Here is an 18,860-nt window from a genome sequence, read left to right as displayed (position 1 = left end):
CGGCTGGTTATGCAAATAGGGGGAACCCTACTCGTTTTTTTTTTTTTAAATAAATAATAAAAAAAAAACGCATAGGGTCCCCCCTATTTTCATAACCAGCCAGGTTAAAAACCAAGCAACAGCAGCCTGGTAACACCAGGGTGGGAAGAGCCATTGGTTTAGGCCCTCCCCAGCCTAAATATTACCAGCCTGCTGCCGCCCCAGTCCAGGAGCGCCAATTTTGACGCTCTGGGACCACTGGCACCCGGCTCTTCCCAGTACCCCTGGTGGCATTGGGTACTGGGGTAATAATTGGGGGGGGGTTAGTGTTAGCCATTTTATACCGGCTAACACTAGGCCCCGACTTAGTAATGGATTCCGTCTATTAGACGGCTTCCACTACTAAGTCTATAAAGTAAAGAAATAAAGACAAGACACAAGTGAAAAAAAAAATATTCAAATAAAACCACCCTCACACCCCTCATTGACCATTTTATTTTTAAAAATCCAAACAACCGCTGGTCATAGTCGTAGTCCACCGAATCCGATGTAATCCACTGGATACGATATCTGAAAAACAAAAAGGGAGAAACACGCAAAAAAAACACAAACAGGAGCACAACACCCATCATTGTGAGCGGTGTTGTGCACCTTACAATATGCAGCATCTTTACAGATCGCTGCTTACAGTCTGGCCCCCAAGGGGTTAAGGGAGGATGCATTGCATCCCCCTTAACGCCTTGGGAGCCAGACTGATGTCAGACTGCACCCATCCCAGCAAAGAAGGGGTTAAGTTACCCCCCTTCCTTGCTGGGATGGGTGCAGTGCTGGGGAAGGGGTGGGGAGAGCTGTATACTCACCCCCATGTGTCCTCTTCGCTGGTCCGCAGCACAATGAAGTCACTAATTATATGTGCGATCAGCTGAGCGCACATATGATTCAAAATGTCTCTTCTAATAATGCTATTGTGATAGCATAATTATAAGAAACATTTGATGTTTTAATTAAAATAAAGTATTAATTATTACAGTGAGCTCTTTTTACCGGGAATATGAATTAACGGCTTAAAAAGAGCTTCCTGTAATAACTAATATTTAATTAATAGAACACATTTTTGTTGTAATAAAATTAGTTTTGTTGTTCAATAATTTAATTTAAACAAATCCATACTTGTGCAATTAAATATACTGTAAAAAAAAATATATATATATATATATAAATAAACATTTATTTTTATATATATATATATATATATATATATATATATATATATATTTATTGTAACAGTATATTTAATTGCACAATGATGGAATCATTTTAATTAAATTATTGAACAACGAAAGTGACTTTATTACAACGAAAATGTGTTCTATTAATTAAATATATTAACCATTAGGCATTATTGCAGAGGATCCCTGCTTTCCCAGATGCATTCCAGAGGTGTTTGCATCACTTTTTAAAGATGTCTTTGATTTTATTTGTTATTGTTATTTTAACCAGATTCGTTACAAACTTTTTGCAAAGTTCTTAACGAATCTGGTTCGTTAAGGTTCGGTTCGCTCATCCCTAGTCTTAGGATTACTGTTGATATGTTTTAGTCTTGGCCTAAGTTGGCCATAGGGGATTGCTTCTTTAACTGCCTGGGGGTGTGAACTTTTAAAATGTAGATATGCGTTACTCGCAGTAGGCTTGCGAAAACCCTCAGTGCAGATGATGTCATTATCAACGTAAATATTAACATCTAAGAAACTTAAGGAGGTCCTTCCAAACACTCCTGTAAACAGCATATTCATGTTGTTTATTTTGTTTAAATGCTCTATAAAGTCATGGAACTCCTGTGTCGTGCCGTCCCAGACCATCATGACGTCATCCATGTACCTGTAAAAAGATTTAATATGTATACTGTATGGATTGTTTAGGGAAAAGATGAAACTTTGTTCAAAAATGGCCAGGAGGAACATATTAGCGTACGTGCACGACACAGGAGTCCCCATGGCTGTACCAACCATCTGTTTATACCAGGTTTTTTCATATTGGAAGGGGTTGTTAGATAGAATTAAGTTGAGTGCCTCACAAACAAAATTTCAGAACCCAGCAGATTTGACAGTGTCTGTCAAGAACTCATGTACTGCTTCAATACCCTGTGTGTGCGGGATACGAGTGTACAAACTCTCAATGTCCAGAGAGACCAGGTTGTACCCTGGTTGCCAAGCACAAGACTCTAGTACAGTAATTAGATGCTTTGTATCCCTGAGATAGGAGGGGATGGAGGTAAGTAGTGGCTTTAGAAGCCAATCCACATATTTGTATAACAGTTCAGTCGCTGACCCGATCCCCGCCACAATAGGGCGACTGGGGGTCGAGTCAGTGACTTATGTATTTTAGGCAAATAGTACCATTTGGGGCATTTGGGGAAATCAGGAATTCATTTATTGGCTGTACATTTAGAGATGATATTATTCTCCTTGTTTGATGTTAACAGAGATATAAGTTTATCCTTTATTTTTAAGGTGGGCTCGCTGGAGAGTTTACAATAGGTAGTGGTGTTGTTCAATTGACGTTTAGCTTCTTGGGCATAATCAAGCACAGACAACACGACTGTACAGCCCCCCTTGTCAGCCCTTCTAATTAGGTCTGGTCTACTACGGAGCCATTTCAAGGCTCTTTGCTCCCCAGGAGACAAGTTACTTACTGCTTTTGGGTACATTAATGCCTTCACTTCCTGCTGCACTAAATTAGAAAAAAACTCTAATGACCCCCCTTGCTCAAGTGGATGGGTTAAAAGTATATCCCCCCCCCCCCCCCCCCCCCCCCCTTTAAAATCTTGAATCTCTATCTCGGGTGACTCAAATCTTGATTCATTCTCTGTAAGGCTTAACAAACAGTCAATACCTTGTAAATCTCTGGTATCAAAATCTGAAGACACTCTAAAACCCAAGTGGCCTATCACACTGGGAACCTCTCCTTCTTTACATTCTCTTTCCTTGGCACTACAGGTGGAAAAAAAACTTATGCAAATTGATTTTTCTTACTGCTTTATATATATCCACCTCAAAATCCGGAAAAGAAAAATCTTCCATTAAACCAAAATTAAGCCCTTTGGATAGAAGGGTAATCCAGTCATTGTCCAGAGTCACACCTGAAATGTTATTCACATTATTGTCCGTCGGTACTAGCGCCATGACACTTGCTTGTGCTTGCCATAATTTCCTCTCCTTTTGAAGCTGCCTCTTTTTCCCTCCCCTCCTGATCTTCCTCCTAAAGGGGGGTTACAGGCTTCTACAACCGGGTGTTCATCTGACTGCCTTGTATCCGAATCCGTTGTCCAGAGGTCAACAGTATTAGTCTTTTTAGGAGGTCTTCTTTTCTTCATTTGTTTTTTTGGTGTTCCATTGAAAAAACTTTCCCGCATCGTAATCATTTTTATCACGGAAAAACTTATCTCTTTTCTTTTCTTTGATTTCCTTTTGAATATTAACCAGGCGTTTCTCCAATTTTGACATTACATCTGTGTATTGTGTAGTAGACAGTCTAGAGCTTAATTCACTTTTTGCTTTAATCAAGTCAGTTTTACTCGGTCATATTCGCTCTTGTTCTTGTTCAGAATCAGCAGTAGGAGATTCATTGCGTGGGTTAGATAAGCTTTATCCCACATAGCTACAAAATCGGTGTCCTCTTGGAACTGAGAGGGTGTCTTATAGGTTCTTATAGGCATTGATTTGCATAAGCTTTTACTAAAAAGAGAAGCTTCTCTTATTTTATTGTTCAATGCAACAGGTCCACTCGGACTAAATGATAGGAACGAGTTCCATGCCTTCCTTTAATGTTTTTACTATTGTGTGTCATGATTTTAATTATGTTACACCTGTGTCTGTCCTCACTTGTATCTGTTTATAAGATCAGCGGACGTCATGACGTTGTGTTAGCCGTGACGAAGTGCGTAAACGCACGAAACGGTCCGTTGCTGATATGCATCCTGTGTCCGTCCTCCCTCACCTGTATGTATCCTTGGATTGAACCCCTGTATTTATGGCTACAATAAAGCATGAAGATTAGCATCTGGTGAGTGCAGCGGTTTTCTAATCTTCTACTGTTGATGGACATTGCGTATATATCTTTCTGCTGACTCCGATCGAGCACCACTCTATTTGTTATACTACTTCCAGCTTCCATTAGTCTGGTTGCAAGTTGGGCTGTATACTGCCTGTGAATTCAGTTGTGCCGACCTAGCTTGTTTTCTATCTGGTTGGACTTTCACCCCCTATATTTAATCTTTTTCACGTTCTTGTCACCTGCATCTAAAACACATCTAAAATCTGTTCCTTACTGTTGAATCAGCTATAAATCTCATTGTCGCTCTTATGCTTTCCTGCCTAGACTATTGCAATTCCCTACTGATCGACCTTCCCTTCTCTAAACTCTCCCCTCTCCAGTCTATTCTTAACCGCTTGATGACCTATGATGTAAGCATATGTCATGGCGTCGCCAGGGGATTCAGAGAGGAGTCACGCCATGAGCACTAATCTCATGGATCAATGCAGTACATAATTACTGCATTGATCTCTATGAGATATTAGTACAGTTATAATAGAAGTCCCCCAGGGGGACTTCTAGTAACAGTGTAGAAAAAAATTCATAACAATTCCCATTCCATATTAAAAAGTTTAAATCACCCCCTTTCCCCCATTTTATAAATTAAAAAAAATAAATAAATAAACATATTTGCTATGGTCACATGTGGAATCGCCTAAACAATTAAATTATTGCATTCCTGATCTTGGATGGTAAACAGCGTAATCGCAAAAAAAAGCGCCAAAGTAAAAAATTGCTAATTTTTGGTCACATCAAATCTGTAAAAATTGTAATAAAAAAGTTGCATATACTGTACGCGAGAAAGGTACCGATAGAAAGTACAGATCAAAGACCACAAAGCTAAAAGTATTATATGGATGGTAAAAGAGCAATTTTATTTTGTTTTCCATAATTTTTTTTTTTTTTCAATACAAATGCATACATAAGAAACAACAACATAATCCAATTTTTTACATCTAGAAAAAGTAACCATTATAACCCCCCCCCCCCTCCCCTCAGGCAGTACTAAGAGGTCCTAATCACGACACTTCTTGTATACTTTCTCATAGTTCTTATACAGTTTCACCATTTCCCTCCACACACCAACCTGCGGAATACTGCGGTATTCCAGTTTTTGACAATCAACACTCTAGCTACAAACAATCTCTTATTCATTATTTTCTTCTTTGTTTTATTTATATTCACTATCTGGGTGTCGTCACCAAATATTATTAACAAAGAGTAAGGTGATATTGTTGTCTCCAACTCTTTCCTTACTTCCTCCACCACCTCCTTCCAAAATTTCTGTAGTGCCTTACAGGACCAAAAGATATGGGCCCAATCTTTAACCTCCTCCCCACATCTAGCACAGGAAGCCGTTTCTCGCTTACCAATTTTTACCAAGAAATCAGGGGTATAGTATAACCTATGTAAAATATGGAGTTGTATTATTTGATGATTCTGGTTACTGGAGATGTCCTTCACATAATTCAATATCCTCTCCCATTGCAGCTCCGAGATGTTACCTAGTTCCTTCTGCCATTTACCCCCTTCTTCCCCCTCTGCTCTCCTGGCCTCCGGGATTAGCTTCTTGTAAATACATGATAACCATTTCCTTAGTTCCACTCCTTTATTTATCTGGGTTATTATTTCTGGGGTTGGGCCTACCCTAAAAAGACTCTTATCTTTGGAGTTTTCGAGTGACTCAATTGCATATATTCGTACTGTTCCTTTTCACCCAAATTAAATTCCTCTTTCAAAAGAGCAATTTTAAACACATTAAGTTTTACCATAAACATGAAACCCCCCAAATTGAAACTTTTTTTCTCAAATTCACAGCGCAAATTTTTTTTCAGTCTTGCAGAATATTTTATAGTAAAAAAAAAAAAGGCTGTCAATGCTAAGTACTACTGGTGTTGCAAAAAATAAGGGCACAGTTGGGTCTGTAGGTGAAAAAATGCAAGCACTAAAGCCTTTGAAATGCGAGGAGGAAAAAACTAAAGTGCAAAAATGAAAATTGACCGGGCCATTAAAGGGTTAATGCAGCAGCCAGGCTCATCTCTTTTTCCAACCGCTACACTGATACTTTCCCCTGTGTCAGTCACTACACTGGCTCTTAATACCCAAAGCTTCAAACAGTTTAGCAGTATTATAGTACTATACTAAATTTGTGAGCACTGACTGGACCTCATTGGGGACACTGCATTCTGACTGACCCTGTTGGGGGGAATATAATGGTCTTTTTGACATAGGGAGATGCTGAGACACTGGTGCTGGCACGGATGGTGCCGTTCATGTTATTCAAATAATTGTAATGAAGTAATATTGATTAATATTTATTCTACCTTTCCCTTATCTTCATTTTTCTCTGAATAAAATGGATTCCAAAGGGATTAATTGAGTAAGTGCAATACTTTAAGGCTATGTTCACACAAGGTCTTTTTTTAGGCAAATTAATGTTTATAAATAATGTTCATGAACGTTGTGTGAACATAGCCTTACATTCTGCACTTTTAGGCTATGTTCACACAACATACTTATTATGAGAAGAACGGACACTGTTTTCAATTTACACAATTGCCGTTCTTTTAAAAATGAAATAATTTGCATTAAAGTCAATGCAAACAATGATTGTTGTTCATACAGCTAAAATAATGTTCCCATGGCTTATATTGCAATTTTAGCCTTAGGAACACGCTTCACAGCCGTTATAGACACTCAAAACAACGGCTGTTGTTTATACAGCATGTGAACATAGCCTTAATATTAATATTTTGCTTTTAGGGATGTGCATTCTCCAGCTATAAAATAATCAGGATACCAGATCATGGTTGTTAGGCTATGAGATCACAGGATAACATAGAGCCATTATGCAGTTTGTTATCCTCAATGCTCACAGAGAGGAATCTACTGCAGAAACAGCTCCGTCTTGTGTAGTAAAGGGCGGCAGCGGAACTTCCACAGTATTTATTAGGCTGCGAGCAAAGGAAGAGCTGTACTACAGAAGCTTTCTCAATTATACCGCCTTCTTGATCTGCTGGTGTTTGCAGATGCATTAGCTATTATTACTGAGCTGAAACATGCCCAGGGAGGAAAGGAAAAGCATTGCTATCAGCAAAGAGGAGGGCTCCAGGACTCAACTACTACATGGTTTCATCCATGCCAGATAAAGTTGGGAGGTAATCTCTTCTAAAGGATTGTGATTGCTAAAACCACATTGGACTTGTATGGGTCTACACAGAGAGTGTAAAATTTCTGAAGTATGGAATGTTAACTCTCTTTTTATATTGTGATTTTTGTGAAATCTGGAGGAAATACATTTTCAGCATACTGATGATGGCTACATATTGGAGCTATTTTATGCTGGGGATGGTGGTTGCATTAAAAGAATTTCTTGTTAAAGCTCAGGTAAGAATACACTTCTAATTTGATATTTCTATTTTTTATTAGAAATAGTGTTGCATATTGCAATAGTGTGCATGTTGCGTAGCGTGAAACAATTATGAAAGAATTATTGGTCACTGACTATAATGTTTCTCTTTAATTTGTTTTTTAGAATTGAGTTATTTTGTGAGATATTATACAGTTACTGACATTGATTCTTGCAGTCTGTTAAATTAAGGAGATTGAATATTTATTACATGTTTACGATATATGTGCACATGCGCATGATATATGTTTTTCTTTTATGAATTAGCAGTGTGTGTGAAAGAGTGACAGGAGTAATATGTCCATTTCATTGACAAACTATTCTAATGAATGACTCTAGGGGGAGCCAATGTGCTGTGAATAGAATGCTTTCCAACTGTACTGTACATTTTTTAAACTATTACAGTAAAATAGTCATGATCTTTCAATTACTGTTACTTTTTCCCTTAATTCTGCAGATTATAAATTTCTACCATACTGGTACTGTTTACTTATTTGTAGTGGAAGTGTACTCACTGTAACATTTCAATGTTAGGTTTAAGTGTTACTTTCATCAAAATTAACTTTTGCTATGTTGCACAGACATGTCAAAAGTTTGCAACTCAATGCTAAAAGCTGCTTCATGCTTTGCTTCCCAGCTAGCCTCCTGATTTAACTCTTTGCAAAAGACAGGCTTTGTAGACTTATAATGGAGCCTATCTTTAATGAGTCAAATCCTGTGTAACCTGGAGTAACCTGGCTCTAAATAAATTAATAATAATAATAATAATAATAATAATAATAATAATAATCAGAGGGGTCTTAGCACTAAGGCCTTTACTTATCCTAACTTTTGACACATGGTGACAGTAACACTTTAAGACATACCATTTGTAGACTGTGTGAACAAGTAAGTCTATAACATTGTTCTAATATGTTATAATATTGTGCGCAATAAAAGGCCATTGATAGACAACATATTTACAATGTACAAATTTAGTAAAGGCAAAATTTAGTTATCTTTAATACTCAGATATATTGTATAAGGGGCCATCCCTAATATGTCCTGAGAAATAAAGGTTTCACTCTCAGCCAAAGAATATCTTTTAGCTGTTTTGCTTCTTAAAGTGTACGTATCATTTCAATAAACTTTTTACGTGTTATAGTGACATGTAAGACATTTGCATCTGTGGGAGTTTGGGTGCCAAAACCGACGCTGATCACTATTATGAAGGGGCAGAAGCACATGGGTGAATGTGCTGTGCTCCTTCATCTCCTCACTTAACAGCTTTAGCGACTGGTCTATGGTTATAATGGAAGTCTATAGGACTTTCTGTATATGAAATTGGCAGAAGTCCATTAGACTTCCATTATAATTCCGTAGAGCACTTATTATAGCAGTTTAGAATGTGAATGAAGGGGCAGAGCGCATGAATCTGTGTGCCTCTGACCTTTCATACTAGTGATCAGCACCCAGACCCCCCACTATGAAATGTCAGAAGTGTTTTTTAACACTTTAAGGCAAAAAAATATACATGATTATATAGCTGTCAAAATGCTGTCCCTTGCAGTCAGATGAGGTTTCAGCTGGAGCTAAGGTTCTTACTTTGAACCCATGGATTGTTCACCTACAGTATACTTTTAGCATTAAAGTTAAGCACTGAAACTGCCATACTGATGATTTGTGGTGTTTTGGAGTTAGGGAGATCCTTTTCAAATTTAGGATTGTTGGCTTCTACCCAGTGTGGATTGACTTAACTTTCTTAAAAATAACATTGTATTAACAAGTTTAAATCTGCCTATGTAGAATACCTGCTTATGCCAAAGGTCATCACTTTGCTAAATATTGAACAACTGTAGGGCTGAAGTTATGAAAATCAGCAAAAGAAAATAATGTATGCAGTTTTACTACATAAAATCTGATTGTTCTGCAGAAAATGTTCATGGTTATTTAAAATTCCATTTGAACCCTGTAATCTATGTTGTATGTTATCTATAGTCTCATCCATTTATACTGTATACCCACAGAGATTCTGTGTACTGTAATTTAGCTTGCATGAAGGAATGGCTTTATAAAGGAAGCTGGACTCACTGGACTCATTGTTTGGGTGCAGTTATGTGATGAAATGTGTCAGGCTGATTAATTGATCTGTGCATTATAATTGAAATTGGAGGCAAATTTAATGGATTCGACTTTTATAGTGAAAAACAGTTGAAATGGATAAGCGAAAGAAATACCAAAGCATAAAAGATAGCTGATTCATTCACATGTGTTAATGTGTCAACCTTGGAACAACTATTCTTTTCTTCTTCAGAGGTCATGTATTAACTATTTGCTGGATGCAAGTACTGGACAATTGCATTAGAATATACATCAATAGACATGCTCTGTATTTCATTACGTTAATCAATTCCCCAAAATGTGAATAGATATTCACAGGAATGTAACATAAGTGTGTCTTTCTTAAAGTGATACTGTCACTCCCTTTTAAATAGTTGCACCATCAACAAGATTGCATGCTACACATTACAGAAGTACATTTATAAAAGTTGTTCATCTTCTTTTTGTTATAAAAACGATATTTCTTTCTTTTCTGTTTTTTTTTTCCATTGGTGGACAATGTCACCGAGGTGGGGTACTTAACCTACATTGTGCTGCAGGCTAAGGGAATCCAGGCCGAAGTGTATATACTGTACATAGAGAGAGATTTATCAAACATGGTGTAAAGTGAAACTGGCTCAGTTGCCCCTAGCAACCAATCAGATTCCACCTTTCATTTTCCAAAGAGTCTGTGAGGAATGAAAGGTGGAATCTGATTGGTTGCTAGGGGCAACTAAGCCAGTTTCACTTTACACCATGTTTGATAAATCTCCCCCATAGTATACACTCCGTCCGGAATTGCTAGCGGCGCCATGTCAGCATGCTCCATTGTGTGCAGCGGGGAATTGGCATGCAGGTGCGCACGGATGAATCAGAAGCAGGGCCGCTTCTGCCATGAGGCGGAGTGAGGCTTCCGCCTCAGGCGGCAGCTCCTGTGATCCTGCATGGGGCGTCAGAATCTTCCTTGACACTGTCATTTTAGTGAAGTGTAACTTCACTAAAATGACAGCAGTCCCAGCGCCCTAAGAGTGCTCATACCCTGGCCGGCCCCATACTGCCCTCCCCAGGAACTGTTATGTGTGACGTCACCCTGAGGATTGGGTAAGAGCCTGAACAGACGGCCACAGCGGCTCCACACTTGGTCCCTCCTAGTGAGTATTGTAATCAGGGCAAGGGGGGGAGGCTGAGGGCGGTGATTGTAGGTTAGGGCCGGGTGACTGTCTGGAGGGATCCAGCCAGGTGTATGCCAGAGCCAGGCCTGTAGGTCAGGGATTACAGCTGTGTTGTGCTCCGTGTGGGTGAGGGAGCTCAGTCAGAGCTCCTGATCCTGGCTGATGTGCAGACTGCTCATAGCAGCAGAGGCTCCTCCAGCACCAGAGCAGCCTTGTATCCTGTCAGTGAGTGCTCCTCCTCCATCTGCCTGTGCTGGACTCCTGTTCCTTCCTCCACTATTATGCTCAGTGTATACCCCAGTCTGGGGCATAGTGGTGGGGGTGGTATATATGGCAGCACATGTGGATATATATGTAAGCTGGGGCATAGTGGTGAAGGTGGTACATAGCATGGGCCCCCAGTGTACATATACACTCATCGGCCACTTTATTAGGTACTTTATTAGGTTACCATGCTAGTAACGGGTTGGACCCCCTTTTGCCTTCAGAACTGCCTCAATTCTTCGTGGCATAGATTCAACAAGGTGCTGGAAGCATTCCTCAGAGATTTTGGTCCATATTGACATGATGGCATCACACAGTTGTCGCAGATTTGTCGGCTGCACATCCATGATGCGAATCTCCCGTTCCACCACATCCCAAAGATGCTCTATTGGATTGAGATCTGGTGACTGTGGAGGCCATTTGAGTACAGTGAACTCATTGTCATGTTCAAGAAACCAGTCTGAGATGATTCTAGCTTTATGACATGGCGCATTATCCTGCTGAAAGTAGCCATCAGATGTTGGGTACATTGTGGTCATAAAGGGATGGACATGGTCAGCAACAATACTAAGGTAGGCTGTGGCGTTGCAACGATGCTCAATTGGTACCAAGGGGCCCAAAGAGTGCCAAGAAAATATTCCCCACACCATGACACCACCACCACCAGCCTGAACCGTTGATACAAGGCAGGATGGATCCATGCTTTCATGTTGTTGACGCCAAATTCTGACCCTACCATCCGAATGTCGCAGCAGAAATCGAGACTCATCAGACCAGGCAACGTTTTTTCAATCTTCTACTGTCCAATTTCGATGAGCTTGTGCAAATTGTAGCCTCAGTTTCCTGTTCTTAGCTGAAAGGAGTGGCACTCGGTGGTGGCACTCGGTGTGGTCTTCTGCTGCTGTAGCCCATCTGCCTCAAAGTTCGACGTACTGTGCGTTCAGAGATGCTCTTCTGCCTACCTTGGTTGTAACGGTTGGCAATTTGAGTCACTGTTGCCTTTCTATCAGCTCGAACCAGTCTGCACATTCTCCTCTGACCTCTGGCATCAACAAGGCATTTCCGCCCACAGAACTGCAGCTCACTGGATGTTTTTTCTTTTTCGGACCATTCTCTGTAAACCCTAGAGATGGTTGTGTGTGAAAATCCCAGTAGATCAGCAGTTTCTGAAATACTCAGACCAGCCCTTCTGGCACCAACAACCATGCCACGTTCAAAGGCACTCAAATCACCTTTCTTCCCCATACTGATGCTCGGATTGAACTGCAGGAGATCGTCTTGACCATGTCTACATGCCTAAATGCATGTGATTGGCTGATTAGAAATTAAGTGGTAACGTTGGACAGTTGCACCTAATAAAGTGGCCGGTGAGTGTATATCCACATGTGCTACTATATACCACCCCCTCCACTAATATACTACAGTGTACATATGCATCCACATGTGCTGTGACATATACCCTATACATTATACTCCCATATACCACATTATACTGTTAAATAGTGTGGAGCACCAGGCTGCCATGCTGTGCAGACTAGTTAGTAATGAAGTGCACAGCTTGTCTGGATCCTCAGCCCCTCTGTGCTGGAACATGTAGTACAACAATTACAGCTTAAATATAATGCCTGGTTCTTTATAAAGTAGGAGTCTAATGAGGTTCTGCAGCAGCTGAGGTGTGTTATAATGTTCTGCAGCAGATGGGGTGTATCATGAGGTTCTGCAGCAGATGAGGTGTGTTCTGAGGTTCTGCAGCAGCTGAGGTGTATCATAAGGTTCTGCAGCAGCTGAGGTGTGTTATGAGGTTCTGCATACCATCATAATACACATTGAAAAAATAGTAAGTTTACGGATAGCTGAGGTATTCACATGGGAATAGTTGCATGTGCAAAAGATAAGGCTAGTGCTCAGTCTGTTTTAAGGGAACCAGTTCATCATGTCTTGCCTGGTTATTGTAGTTTCCCCCCAGTCTTTGTTTTTGTCTTATTCTTGATTGACTGTGTTCAGACTTCGTTAGGGGAACGGACAGGGTATCCCTTGAAAGGGCTGAATTATACATTTCTAATAGAATCCTCCCACTGCTACACTTGTGTTGCATGACTCTGCCTCAGGGAATGCAATCATTGTTTGTCTCATAGGCTATGTCTGTGGGCAGAAAGGAAAACTGTGTTCTTACTGCTCATTTCTTTCTACAATGCTGTAAACCTAGCCAATAGTAGAAAGATTGTTAGGTCAGATATTTCCTTTCTATTCCTGTAAGTTTTGAGACACTATATAAAGTCTGTCTTGCTTTTGTATACCTAGGAGTTGTGAATGACTATGTTCTATATTTTCTTATGAAGAGACTGTCAAGCACCCCTTACTTCAGAAATGCATCCAGGCCCATACTGTTCTCTTTTACTGAGTTCATCTATGCCTGTTCAGGCTTCACACCATCCTCAGTCTGTAAAGTACGGCAGAGGATGCGCTGTTGATCACAAATTTGTACATTTATTGTATTTTGTCTTGCACTTGTCTGAACACTGCTCTATTTTACTCTTTTCGGTGTTAACTGAATTCCACCACACCCATCTGTTTCTCCTGCCGACTTTGTTCTGGGCTTCAGACGGTTAAGCTATTTGTGACAGTTCCTTCACAATTTATATTTCTTCCTTACCAATCTGCAATCTGTGTGGTCTGGATGTCAGAGGGGTTGTCCAATCACGCTCTGGACTTAAGTACACTGAAAAAAAACATCTGCATTGTCCATACAACCTTCCTGGCAACATAATTGGAGTTAAGTGAAGTTTTAAAAAATTTGGTTCGCCAGGTTCACATTTTTTTTTTGGCTGAAAATTCACAAAAGCGAACTGACTCTTAAAGGGGTTATCCAGCGCTACAAAAACATGACCACTTTCCCTCTACTGTTGTCTCCAGTTTGGGTGGGGTTTTGAAACTCAGTTCCATTGAAGTAAATGGAGCTTAATTGCGAACTGCACCTGAGCTGGAGACAACAGAAGGGGGAAAAGTGGCCATGTTTTTGTAGCACTAGATAACCCCTTTAACAAAATGCACTAAAACAGCTAATCTGTTTTAGTGCTCTACTTGTCTGCACTTCCTCTGTGTCCTCTTCTGTGTTCCTGTGCCTCCAGCCTGCTTATCCAGGTACTGACTGAGACAGAACAACTCCATGCCCAGTGATCGGCTGAGCAGGCTGTCACTCTCCAGAGCCTGCTCAGCCAGTCACTGGTCCTGGAGCTACCCCTGTCACTGACTGCCTCCAAAGGGCAGTCCCTTCAGAGATGAGAGTAAAAGCCTGCTCAGCCAATCAGTACCTTACAGCGCTGTAGCCAGTGATTGGCTGAGCATGTTGTCACTCTTGTCTGAAGAGTGGCAGCCCACTCAGCCAAACACTGTCCGCAAAGCTGTCCTATCTCAGTCATTAACTGGCTAAGTGGGCTGGAGGCACAGGGCCACATAAGAGGGCATTAGGGGAGCATGGACAGGTAAGCATATAATTACTTTTTACGAGTTTTTAAAATGAAGCGTGCAAAAATTTCTTTGTCAACTAAGCAAATTTTTGCAAACTTCACAGCTTAGCTGTATTCTCTTTGCCTATCTCTAATTATAATGTATATGTGTGCCAAATATCAAGTAGTGTTTATTAGCAACTGTTAAATGATCTGTCGTACTTTTTCTTTAATGAAGACTTGCAAAAATTGTGAAAGTACATTTCTAGCACTATTGTAAATGTATTGCTGACATTAGTGATATCCCACAAAGAGAATTGTGGAGATTTTTCCTAGTTGCCATAGAAACTAGATTTTGTCCAACATTGACCTTGCTGGCATTCCAATAACCACAAATAAAAATCACATGTAAAAACACAACTTTTTAACAAATAGTGGCTAATGTTCTTAGAAGAAAATTTACATGCAAATGTCCTTTTAGGCTACCATTATCTTTACTATTGCAGTAGTTTTCTACAGTATCTCCACACATTTGCACATATCAGTTGTAATTTAAGAAGTTAAAAATCTTGTAAGGGATTCCGTGGGAAGATAGTAAGTGGGTTGCTAATGGAAGGAACAATGAGTGGTAAAGAAATGCAGAAGGCAAACATAGAGCATATGTTACTTTCATGCTGTGCCATCTGCACTTGTATGAGCCTTATATGTAAGTAGCATGTCACAGCATTCCCATCAATCTACAGTGTTAGGGCCGTGTTACATAGCCCTTGCTTTCTTGTAAAATAATAAAGAAATATACTTTGCTGATCACATTCCCAGGTGACCTCAGGTCTCATCTGTGGGATTCCCTGGTCTCTGCAGATGCAGCTCTTACTTCTGGTGATTTCTATGAGGTTAGGGGCCACTCAACCAATCACTTGCCACAATGCTGTCCTGTCTTGGCAAGTGATTGGCTGAGCGGCCTATCAGTTCAGAGAGACGGGCCAGAAGTGAGAGCTGCAGCTGCAGTGACTAGGGAATCCCACAGACAAGGCTGGAGGACTACAGGGGAGCCTGGGCAGGTAAGAAATAGCTTTATTATTTTATGCACACCATTATTAGTCTTTGGCCATGCTACCTAATAGTGAAGCAATGCCGTTTTGGCGGACGGGACAGCATTACATGGTCTTTAAACTCGCCAAAAGACAACAATCAGCCGATGATTAGCTCTTCATCTGAATGTTGTCTTCATTACACGTAGCGATATTGGCTAGATTCGGGGATGCCAGTGCCGCAGTCCTTTTTTTAACCTCAGCCCGGTTCCTGTGCACAGCGCTGATCTATTCCCGATCAGTGGCCCAGCCTGAAGCATGGAGGTGGAGCGGTCTGCCCCCAAGTGGCAGGAGACTCCCTCCCCCTCTATGATGCAACTCCATTAGAACAGAGTTCATCGGTGGTGTCTCTGCCCTGTGGTGGACAGATTTTGTATAAACTGTTCACTGTTACGAGCCATCATGGCATGATATACTGCTCCTTTAGCTCACACATATTCATCAAGGACACTGTATTATTTGTTTAATATTACAAACAGGACCACATAGGGCTGCTGTTATCCCTGACCATTTTTGCCCTAGGGATAGAGCCCCTTGCACAGAAAATTAGGGAGGCAGAGGGTATTAAAGGAATTATAACTGATAAGCATGATCACAGAATCAGCTTATTCGTTGATGATATTATTCTATCACTCTCCTCGAGTAATCATTGCAGAGGCCCACAGAGATCTTAGAGGACTTTGGTAAAGCTAGTTACTACAAGGTCAACCCGTCCAAGTCTTTACCCTTAGCGACCCATGACGTATCTGGTATGTCATGGTGCCGCGGGGGGTGTTCAGAGAGGGGTCCCCTTTCTATGAGAGATCAGTGCTAGTTCATGTAAAAAAGTGTTTTTATTAATAAAAAATCCCCTCCCCTAATACAGTAACAGGCCAAATCACCCCCCTTTCCCCATTTTATAAATATAAATTAATAAATAAACAAATAAATAAACATATTTGGTATCGCCGCGCACGTAATCGCCCGAACTATTAAATTATCACATTCCTGATCTCGCATGGTAAACAGCATTAGCGCAAACAAAATTCCAAAGTGCAAAATTGCGCATTTTGGTCGCATCAAATCAAGAAAAAATGTGATAAAAAGTGATCAAAAAGTCATATATGTGCAATCAAGGTATCGATAGAAAGAACACATCATGGTGCAAAAAATGACACTTGACACAGACCCATAGACCAAAGGATAAAAGCTATAAGCCTGGAAATGGAGCGATTTTAAGGAACATATATTTGTTAACAATGGTTTGAATTTTTTAAAAGCCATCAGATACAATATAAGTTATACATGTTACATATCGTTGTAATCATAACAAATTGAGGAACATGCATAACAAGTCAATTTTACTATAGGCGAATGGCGTAATTGCAAAACTCCCCGAAATCAAAACTAATTTCTTTTTTTTTTTCAATTTGACAGCGCAAATGATTTTTTTTGCAGCATATTTTATGGAAAAATAATGCCTGTTTTAAAAAAGTACAATTGGTTTCGCAAAAAATAAGTGCTCATATACATCTCTAGGTGAAAAATGCAAGCGCTATGGACTTTTAAACATAAAATGGAAAGAGCAAAAGCGCAAAAACGAAAATTGCCTTTGACCTTAAGGGGTTAATATTAGATATGGGCATACCACAGAGTACCAAAGGCCGATTACAACTCTTATTTCCCATTTAAATGGTCAGAGGGGGCTATACCTTATTTGGGTTTTCGACTCCGGAGATTGAACCTTTTTTTATCGAGGCGGAGATAGTGCCCCCTTGTCCTTTGAGAGCTTTTCCCTGGAACATCTTTTCCCCATATTTCTTGTAGGGGCCATTTATATATTTAAATAAGTTAATCATATCTCCCCTTAAACGTCTCATCTCCAGACTAAACAAATGTAATTCTTTTAATCTCTCCTCATATCTAAGATGCTCCATTCCCCTTATTAGTTTAGTTGCCCGTCTTTGTACCCTCTCCAGCTCTAGGACGTCCTTTTTATAAATTGGGTTCCAAAACTGGACAGCATACTCCAGATGAAGCCGCACCAAAGCTTTATAAAGCGGTAATATTATATCCCTGTCCCGAGAGTCCATGCCTGTTTTAATGCATGACAATATCCTGCTGGCCTTAGAAGCAGCTGACTGACATTGTGTGCTGTTCTACAGTCTATTATCACCCAGATCCTTCTCCATTAGTGACTCTCCCAGAGTAACTCCCCAGGACATATGATGCATGTGGGTTATTAGTACCCAGGTGCATAACTTTACATTAATCCACATTGAACCTCATTTGCCAAGTTGACGCCCAAACACTCAGTGTGTCTAAGTCATCCTGTAACATCTGCACATCCTCCATAGACTGTACTGTACTACAAAGCTTGGTGTCATTTGCAAAGATAGAAACATTGCTGTTAATTCCATTCTCAACATCATTAACGCCTTCACGTCAGCAATCTGTATATATACGTTCCTATTGCACATGCCCCGTGCAGTAGGAATGTATATATACGTTCCTGACTTCAGGGGGCTTTATGATGAGAGCGGGATAGCGATCCCGCTCTCATCTGAGTGAAGCACCGGAGGTAATGAGAATCAGCTGCGATCCCGCAGCTGACTCCCATTAACCCGTTAGTGACCGCCGAAACGGCGTTCACCAATGGGCCTGCGCCACCTCTGTATTTCATCTCCCCCCACCGTGAACCCAAGGTGGGGGGAGATGAAATAAGTAAAATCAGACCCCAGATCAGCCCCCCTAGTGCCCCGGTAACTAACCCCCCTCCCCGCGGCGGCCATCAGATCCAAGATGGCCGCCGCCATCACTGTGAACAGACTAATGTCTGTTCACAGTGATTTAAAGTGAAAATGAAGGAAAGCCCCATGCTCTCCGCCACCGGAGGTAGCAGAGAGCTTGGGGCAGTGATCGAGGAACCCCTGTGGGGTCCCGGTACAAGCGATCAGTGGTATATACTATATACCGCTGATCGCTTGTGCCATGTGCTCCCTAGCACTTTTTATCCCCTGTTATCCCCTTTAACCACAGCAGGTTGCCCGTGACCACCCCATGTTGACCGTATCCACCCCAGAATACCCGTAACCACCCCAGAATACCCGTAACCACCCCAGATTACCCGTAACCACCCCAGATTACCCGTAACCACCTCAGACTGCCCGTAACCACCTCCAGATTACCCGGAACCACCCCAGACTGTCCGTAACCACCCCACATTACCTTTAATCTAATTTTTTTATTTTATTTTAGTAACTGTGCTATTCTTATAACTATTACTAGCTGCGGTTTTTCTCCAGCAAATTGGCGCTCCTTCCCTTCTGAGCCCTGCTGTGTGCCCATA

The 18,860-nt window shown here is 40.8% G+C and overlaps 1 protein-coding gene across 3 annotated transcripts in view; it reads left to right on the top strand.

Moving 5' to 3' along the window:
• Positions 1 to 7,112: 7,112 nt before the first annotated feature.
• Positions 7,113 to 18,860, top strand: part of PTH2R (parathyroid hormone 2 receptor) — a 264,780-nt gene continuing 253,032 nt past the window's right edge. For 2 of the 3 annotated variants that reach the window (XM_069985314.1, XM_069985312.1), the window contains exon 1: positions 7,241 to 7,458. In XM_069985314.1, coding sequence (XP_069841415.1) covers positions 7,318 to 7,458 — 141 coding nt within the window. In that variant the 5' untranslated portion in view covers positions 7,241 to 7,317. The other variant, XM_069985313.1, reaches the window with a different exon arrangement.

This window comes from Dendropsophus ebraccatus, chromosome 9 (assembly GCF_027789765.1).
Source record: "Dendropsophus ebraccatus isolate aDenEbr1 chromosome 9, aDenEbr1.pat, whole genome shotgun sequence".
NCBI lineage: Eukaryota > Metazoa > Chordata > Amphibia > Anura > Hylidae > Dendropsophus > Dendropsophus ebraccatus.
The sequence above is the reverse complement of the archived record's forward strand: the minus strand, read 5'-3'. Positions and strand labels throughout refer to the sequence as shown.